Below are 8,435 nucleotides of genomic sequence, written 5' to 3' on the forward strand. Positions count from 1 at the left end.
AACTGGCTCCTGACCACCTTAGCCCTGGAGCCTCTGGCCAGCGCTCCAGGGGCAGGGAAATCTTTGGGCTGTTGAACTGTTTCTCTTCAACAGCATCTCTCGCTCGCTCTTTCTCTCTCTCTCTCACTCTCTGGCTCTCTGGAAACTGGTTACTCTCTTCCAACCGGATGGGGGGTGGGGGGAGTGTCCCAAGATTGGATGTGGGTGCTGTATATCCTGGGGCTCAAGGTTGGGATGGAAAGGGGTCCCAGCCCCCTCCTCAGTAATTGCCAAGATGTGCCAGCACCCCTGGGACCTCCCAATATCTTGGGATTGGACAGAACACGGTGAACCCATGTGGGCAGGTAGAAGTTTGGGAAGCTGGGGAGGGGGTTGAGGCTAGAAAGGAGCCCTCCCTCCTCTGGGTGTTGAGGGTGAGCTGGCCACTGGAAGATCGGAGCCGCTGGCTGGGGCCCCCTTTTCCAGCTTCCACCTGACGGATACCTGCCCTGGGTGAAGTGTGATGCTGAGGGGCCTGGGCCCAGCTGGCTACAGGGGCTGCGGGGCAGGGTCCACCCAGGACTGCTCCCAAGGCCTGCAGGCCCTGATGGTTGCTCCAGCTTCAGGTCTCTCAGGGTAGCTGTACCACCCCTGGGTTGAGGTGGACTGGAGCCAGCTGGGCTAATGTTGATTATGCCAGGGTCACTGTCAGCCCAGCGGTCCCTCTCCTAATCCAATTCTGCCCTAGCCTGGCCAGGGCCCAAGGACCTTAGGCCTGTGGATGGGGGTGGGGCGAGCACGGCCTGTCTCACACAGCGGCAAGGAAGAGGGGAGGTCGCTGGGGTCAGGCTGGTATGAGGTGGGGGAAGGGCGGGTGGGACTTGGGCTCCTGGGCGGGCCATGGCTTTGGCAGCAGCCTGTTTCCCCTCGTACCCCTCGGAGGGCTCCAGGCGCGGTGCAGTGGAAGATGCGGGAAGCCCTGGGGTCTCTTCCGGGCCCCTGTGTCCTGGGGGACCCAGCTCCCCTCAATCCCCCTGGGCCCTGCCAGGGGTGGGGGGGACAGCGGGGAGACAGAGTGGGGTGTGGCGGGGAAGGCGGTAGGGGCGGCCGTCTGGCGAGCTCAAAGAGCCCGCAGGACCGAGCCCCAGCCCCCCGCACCCAGCGGGCGGGCAAACGATGGCGGCGGCTGTGGCGTGGTGGAGGGCGGGCGTGCAGTTGCGGGTGCGAGGGGCATGCACAAATTCCCCGAGGGTGCGTGCGTGTGCGGGGCTGGCCCGCCCACCGCCCTCCCTGCTCGAGGCGGGGCCGGGAGGAGAGCGCGGGGCCGAGAGGCGGGGAGGCCCCGCGCTACTCGACGACGAGGCAGCGGGGCAGGTGCTGCGAAAAGTACTTGAAGAGCTCGGGGGTAGCCCCAGGGCAGTTGGTCAGCTCCAGCTCCTCCAGCTCCTGCAGCTGCACCAGGCCCGACAGCCCTGTGGCGGTCAGCAGCGGGCAGCCTGCGTCGGGCGGGAGGCGGGGCGGCGGCTGAGTGGGCGCGGCCCGACGGCTCCGGAGGGCGGGGCTGGGGGGGAGGGAGCTCGGGGGCCGGGCAGGACTGGGCCGGGCTAAACTTTGCCCGGCGTCTCCGCCTTCTGACTGGGACTTGGGACTCAGCGAGTCAGCACCAGGTATGGGTCTGCACAGGGCACCCGGCAGGGCTGGCGGAGTCGGACTAATGCGGGTGGGTGGTCACTGTCCAGGAGGGCGGCAGGGGCGGGGGGGATCTCACCTGCCAGAGACAAGAGACGCAAACTCCTCATGGCCAGGAGGTGCTTCAGCCCGAAGTCCTGCACCTGGGCGGGAAGGCGGGGCGAGTTAACTATTTCCGTTCGCGCCCCGAGGGAGCCCCACTCCTGGGGTCAGGCCATAGGGGGCAGGGGGTGGGTTCAAAACGGGGGTTCTCAGCTCCCCAAGGAGTCGGTGAGGCCCTGGGGACCCTGCGCTTCGCTTACGTCGGCCGCTTGGGTGTGGAGGGATCCCAGACTTTCTTACAGGATCTGAGCGGGCCGGGTGCAGGTCAGCGGCTTGTCTGGGTGGGGGCTTTCCCCGTGCCTCCCACCTCCCCTGCCTACTCCCCAATCTCTGGAGGCATGGAGGGCTGATACCTGGCAGCACCATCGCAGGTAGAGGCTGCGAAGGGACGACATGGTGGACAAATAGCTGAGGCCAGTGTCCGTAATGCGTACACACCTGTGGTCGCAACAGAAGGAGGCTGCCCACCTTCAAAACACCCGACCCCTTCCTCCTTTTCCCGAAGTGTCCCGGGCGTGAACTCCCCTCCTGCCCCAACATGCCCCGCCCTTTCCATAGCCCCGCCCCACCCAGGCTCCGCCCCCACCTGAACCCTCGGTGGTATTCCCTACTGGGGGGACACAGCTCAGCCCTGCTCTCGCGTTATAGCCCACACTAGGCAGGCCTCTTATGAGGGCCCCGCCCCCCCTTGCTGCAGCCCTACTCTAGCTATAGGCCTGTCCACTAGTCCACTAGGCTCCCTGCTTAGAGGTCCGGCAGGCCTCGCCCAGCCCCGCCCTCCATGGCCCCGGGGTGGGGGACGCGCACACCTGTCCAGCACGAGCTCCTCCAGGCGGTGCAGGTCGCAGGCCACGTACTCGAGCGCCATGTCGGTGATGCGTGGGCACCACGAGAGGTCGAGGCTGCGTAGCTTGCGCAGGTTCTCGGCCACAAGCTCGACACCATCGTCGGTGACCTTGGAGCAGCCAGAGAGGCTGAGTGCGGTGAGGTTGGGCAGGCTGTGCACCACGTTGACCACGCCGTGGTTGGTGATCTCCCAGCAGGAGAGCAGGCGCAGCGTGTGCGTGCTGTGGCCCTGGCGTGCCGTGAAGTAGGCCAGTGCTGTGTCCGTCACGTGGTAGGCCTGCAAGCTCAGCTCAGCCAGGTTGGGCAGCAGCTGAGAGATGGCCGCGATGGCGTCGTCGGCCACGTTGATGCAGTCGCTCACACTCAGCGAGGTGATGCGCGCGCTCAGGCTGGACCACAGCCCAGCTTCGGTGAAGTCGTTGCAGCCTGACAGCTCGAGGCGCACCACGCCCTGCATCTGCTCCAGCATCACCTGAGGGCGGGCAGGCGCGGGGTCAGGAGGCCCCGACCTCCCCCTCGCCAGGGTGCAACCCTACCACATTTTCCCCAGACACGCCCCTTCCCCCAGGGCGTGGTGAGGATGGTAGGAGACAGGGCAGAAGGAGCCCGCCAAGGGGCAGGAAGCTGTGTTCTTGAGCGTGTATATGGTGTAAACATGCATCAAGCTGTATTCTGACAAGTGCACTTTACAGTGTGTTCGTTACACTTGAACAACATCTAAAAGAGGAGGCAGGGCACAGGGGGCCTGGGAGTCCAGGGCCTGGCCAGAGCAGGTGCTCAGAGCCATCCATAGGTGTTAATGATGTGATGTTAGAGTCCAGGTCCTGGGGAAGGGGCTGCCTCCACAGCTGCTCCTCTGACCTTTGCCCCTGTTCCTCCCACCTCCTCCAGCATCCTCCCTACCCAATGTGAGCTTCTTGGGCATGCATGGCCTCGCATTTAATTGACTGCTTTGCTGTTGCTGTCTTGAAATTCTTAGTCATCTTTGAACAAGGAACCCAAATTTTCATTTTAGTCCCCCAAATTATGTAGCCAGGCCTGCTCCCCCCACCCCAGAGCTACACTCCTCCTCAGGACACTGACCCCACCCTTGGCTGCTTTGCTGCTTGTGTGCCCAAGCTTCTTCCTACTCCCCCCACATATGCTGAGTGGCTGCTGCCTGGCCCTGCCCCCCATCCCTGCCCTTCTGGGCCAGTGGTGGTGCGCACCTCCAGGCCGGCATCAGTGATGGTGGAGCGCTTGAGGCTCATGGCCTTGACACCCTTCTTGGAGAGGGCATAGTTGTCGATGAACTCACAGATGTCCAGGTCGGAGACACCGACCAGGCAGAAACCCTCAAAGCCACGTGCTGCGAAGCCCTGCAGGTTCACGAACTCCTTCTCACCTCCAGGCAGCACTGTGTAGAGCTCCTTGGCGTGCAGCACAGGCGTGAGGCCCGCCCAGAATTTGGGCTGGTAGAGCACACGCCTCCAGGCCTTGCACACCTGGGCCAGCACGCACCTCTCGCAAGCTGAGAAGTACCAGAAGAGGCCATTGAGGATCTTCTCGTCTGTGGCCAGTGGCGGCCGCTCTACTGGGGGCCCGGGCACTGGGGCTAAGGCTGGTCCACCAAGGGGGAGCCCTGCCTGGGGGCACAAGCCCCCGGCCAGAGCAGCCCGGGGCGGCGGGGCAGCCAGGCTGGGTGGTGGGAGGGTGGGCGGGGGTGGCTGGCAGGGGCGGTTCTTGGCAGCCGGCGTGCCCTTGGTGATGCTGGCTGTGCCCAGGCCGTTCGGCTGGCCTGGCAGCTTCACCAGGCCATTGCGAGGCAAGCATGGAGGCTTGGGGTCGCCGTCGACACCCGGGCTCGACATCTTCCTCGCTCGGTCTGCAGACAGGGTCCAGGAGAGGGTAGTGAGTCTGCTGCCAGGGCAGAACTGGACTCCTTTCCATCCATGGTCGTCCCCTCCCATGCCATTCCCAGAACCACCCAACAGAAAGGATCTGAGTGTAAGTCCCTCCCTCCCTGACTGAGCAGTTACAGGAAGGCAGGGCTGGTCATGACCATGACACTCTTTGAGCACCTACTGTATGCACTGAGCTCAACCTCCACCCACTCACAGAGCTTTTCGATACCACTCACAGAGCTTTTCGATACCTAGGTACAGATGACAGAACAGAGATGGAGGGACATTCGCCCATGACTGCTCCCTTTACCTTTGCTGCTCACCATCAATGTCTGCCAGGCCTTCCTCTGCTGGACAGGGGCTGGGGAACTGAGGGTTTGGGGCATTCCCTGGCCACTCCTCTATGGGGTGCCAGCGTAGCTGTCTGGAGTGGTTTGAGTACGCCATCTGAGACTCACACACCAGCCTCTGAGAATCTCAGTGGCTACAGGAGTTTCTGTGGCTCAGAATCTAACCAGAGAAAGGGCAGGTGTCTTCCCAGGGTGCTTACCGTGATGCCAGCACAGTGAGCCCTGCACACATACTGTTTCTTTAATCCTCCACTCAACCCACTGAGGACGATGATGTGATGACTGTACCCACTGTACAGATGAGGAAATCATGGCTGAGGCAGCATGAGTTGCTTGCCTGAGGTCATAGTAAGTGGTGGAGCCAAGACATGGACACTGAGCTGGCTGTGGAAGGCTATGTATAGGGAGCTTCCCACAGGGTGGGGGCTGAGACCAACCCCAAGCTCCCCTCCTCAGGCCTCCAAGGCTGTGAATGGGTGGCACAGGGCACTGGGCACAGACGACCCTGGAGAGAAGGGGCAGCAGGACCCCCACAGCGCTACCATCTGTCCCACATTCCAGATCTCCTGCCCATCCCCACCTCAGACATTCAGCAAGGAGGTAGCGTACCCAGTGGCTCACCCCACTCTGGCTATGTGGCTTTGGGGAGCCACTTCCTTCTCCAAACCTCACTTTCCTCACTTCAAAGCCTGGGAAGTGACGACACTGCCCCACGGGACAGCATGTGACAAGGACTACGTGCAGTGCATGGCTCATAGTGAGCTTGCTGGCCCAAGGGTGAGCGGACAGGAGCCCCCAGGAGGGAGGGGAGCCAGTGGTCCTGCCCTGCTCTTCCCAGCACCACACCCTCCACTGGCGTCCAAGCCCTGGACAGGACAACACTTGCCAGTATTCCACATCTGGGGAGGGGGTGCATCCTGGGCTGGGTCCAAGGGTCTTACTGGAACATGTGGCCCTCATGGCTGCCAACCAGTTTTGGGTCCAAAGGCCTTCCTGCCCTGATAGCCATGAACTTCCAGGCTGGCAGTCCACCCCAGGGCCTCCCTCCCCAGAGGAGGCTCCCACACCTTGGCTGCCCCTTCACTACAGCTCATGACCAGGTAGTAGCAGCCTCACACTGGCTGATACACGACATCCCTCACAACATTTGCTGAATGCCCACCGGGATAATTGTGTATTTCAACCTTACAGCAGCCTGGGTGGGGGGCACAGGGGAAAGCACTACTGTTACCACCGTTTTCAGATTAGGAACCGGAGGTTCCCAGGAGGTACAGTTTGCCCACAGTGGCAGGGGTGGCCTGACATGAGGGCTGCCCGATATCGCTTAATGCCAGTACATAGGAGGGGACCATCCTGGGACAGCAGTGCCTCATGGAGGGACAGGATGAAGCCCACAATTGCCCCTGCCCCACTCCTGGGGCCAGTGGAGAGGCTATCCTGGCAACTCCCTCCTGTGGTTTGTGCTGGGTACAGAGGGGTAGCCCCAGCCTGAATACCTTCTGTGTCCCCAGAGCAGGGCACTCCGGCTTCCTGCAGAGAAGGCGCGGCCGGCCTGACGCCCGGCGGCAGCACCATGGACAGCGCCCCTCCAGCCGCCTCGCGCGGGCTAGGAGGCCAGGCCAGGCCCGGCCCGCTCCACCACGGACAGCGGCGGGGTTGGGTAGGGAGGGGTACGACCCGGCAAACCCAGTTCAGCTGGAGCTGGGAGGGGCCCTGGAGGCTTGGGGTGTGGGGCGGGGGGAGGAGACGCCCGCTCGGCTAAGATCCGGAGGAGGAGGCGGCGGAGGCGGCACCAGGGGAGAAATAACTCAAGAGCAGTGCCGATTTAGGTTGAAAATTCTCCCAGCCATGGGTGTGCACGTGGACCGCCTGAGTTGGGGGGATCACGTGTATGCCCCGGGCATCTGCGGGGCTCCCTTCCCGTCCCCCACAGGAGCTCACATTTGCATACACCCACAGTCCCATCCCCACCCTCCAGACCTCAGGGTGGAACTGGCCCATGGAAAAGAGTCCACAGGAGGGAGGGGCCATGCCAAAGATGGCCCTCAGCAGCCTGTGGGGAGTGTCCAAGGCCTGACTGCCCCTCATCGCACACCCTATCCCCGGCCAGAAGGCACTGGCCAGCCTGTTGGTCAGCACCACCCCCATGCCCTGGGTTGGAGCTGCCTTCCCACAGAGGCAGCCCTGCTGCTGCCCAACCTTGTCCATGGTCTTCCTGTGCTCCGGCTGCTCCTCATCCTTAAGCCTCTGACCCAGCCTGAGCCCTGGCTCTTTAGCTCAAAACTAGAAACAGCCACACCTTAGCCCAGGCGTCAGGGCTTTGGGAGAATGCTCACTGTTCACTTCGGAAATGGGTCTGCCTGCCAGTTAGGCAAGAGGTCCCTGGGGGGCTGGGATGAGGGCCCCTCTGCCTGGCCCTGACCCTGGCCCCATCCCCCCAGCCAGACGGGTTGCAGAGCCTCCCACCTTCTTGGTACCTGCCCCCGCTGCACCCAGTGGGGCTAGAAGGACCTGCTTGGATTTTCCTGCCAGGATGGGGCAGGGGCAGCTGCCAGTCCACTGGGGACTACTTCCCCTTTAGGGATAAGCACCAGGAGCTAACGCCAGGAAAAGAGGCTTTTAAAATAAGATGGTCAGGCTGGCACTATTCTTAGCCTCAGCCCCTGGTGTGTTGTGTCTCTGTGTGGAGTGGAATTCTGGGGGAGGCCTCCTCCTGGGATAGGCTGCAGGGGCTCGAGGGTCCTGGGTTCACCCCAGGAGAAGGAGGGAGATGATGGTCACTACTTTAGTTGTCCTCATCAGCCTGAGCCAGAGCTGGATCAGGGTGCCACTTAGGAGAGCTAACCATGCCTCTGTGTTTCCCCAGCAGACTCATGTGAAGCATGGGGGGGTCCCAGGGGCTCGCGGGAGGACTCCAGACCTTGGTGGCTTCCAGGCTAAGAGTCTGCAGATTGCCATGCTGGGGCTTCATAAGGAGCTGCCTCTTCTGCAAGTCAAGTCACTGGGCCCCGAGACCCAGCAAGTCCATCATACAGCCTCACTTCTGGCCCCTTTCCAGTCCTGATCCTACAGTTCAGCCAGACCCTCTGGCCTGCATTCCTCCTCCCCTCCCCCTCTCTGCCTGGGCACATGCTGGTCCCCCCGCTTGCTCAGTAGGCCTCCCTGCTCCTTAACCCTGCCAGCTCCTTCTCTTCCATCCTTCAGTGTGAGCACTGCCCCCGCCTCTCCCTGGGGGACCCCCAGCACTGAGAAAGCATCTCCAGAGTCTCCGCCATCACATGGATTATCATCACTGTCTACCTGTCTGCCTCTCCTTGGCTGGGGACTCCTTGAGGACAGATAGCATGACTACTGAGTGGCCTCTGAGTGCTTGCTGAATGAAAAGAATGGCAGTCCGTTTATCAGGGTCATGCAGAAAGGGGTGCAGCTGACAGAGGCCCAGGAGGCGGGATGGAAGGCAGTCAGTGGAAGAGCTGTAGCTCAGCTTGTCAGTCCTGGTTGTGACAGAGGCCAGTGTCCATACGGGAGGGAGGGGTTGGTGCCAGAGTCCCTGAGAAGGCTCCCAAGACCCTGGGGCTTGGTGTGG

At 62.3% G+C, this 8,435-nt stretch overlaps 1 protein-coding gene across 1 annotated transcript; it reads right to left on the minus strand.

Annotated features, from left to right (window-relative positions):
* Positions 1 to 1,326: 1,326 nt before the first annotated feature.
* On the minus strand, positions 1,327 to 4,466 carry FBXL16 (F-box and leucine rich repeat protein 16). Its single transcript, XM_061209450.1, has 5 exons — positions 3,825 to 4,466; positions 2,580 to 3,088; positions 2,124 to 2,208; positions 1,748 to 1,811; positions 1,327 to 1,475 (listed from the first exon to the last, which is right to left on the minus strand). The coding sequence occupies exons 1-5, from the start codon at positions 4,464 to 4,466 to the stop codon at positions 1,327 to 1,329; spliced, it is 1,449 nt and encodes a 482-aa protein (XP_061065433.1).
* Positions 4,467 to 8,435: the final 3,969 nt, after the last annotated feature.

Source organism: Eubalaena glacialis, chromosome 13 (genome assembly GCF_028564815.1).
Source record: "Eubalaena glacialis isolate mEubGla1 chromosome 13, mEubGla1.1.hap2.+ XY, whole genome shotgun sequence".
NCBI lineage: Eukaryota > Metazoa > Chordata > Mammalia > Artiodactyla > Balaenidae > Eubalaena > Eubalaena glacialis.

Coding starts and splice junctions, on each gene's coding strand:
- FBXL16 (XM_061209450.1), bottom strand. CDS start 4,466: ATGTCGAGCCCGGGTGTCGACGGCGACCCCAAGCCTCCATGCTTGCCT. Junction 2,209..2,579: donor GAGGAGCTCGTGCTGGACAG/GTGTGCGCGTCC, acceptor TTGCGACCACAG/GTGTGTACGCATTACGGACA. Junction 1,476..1,747: donor GCGTCTCTTGTCTCTGGCAG/GTGAGATCCCCC, acceptor CGCCCGACGCAG/GCTGCCCGCTGCTGACCGCC.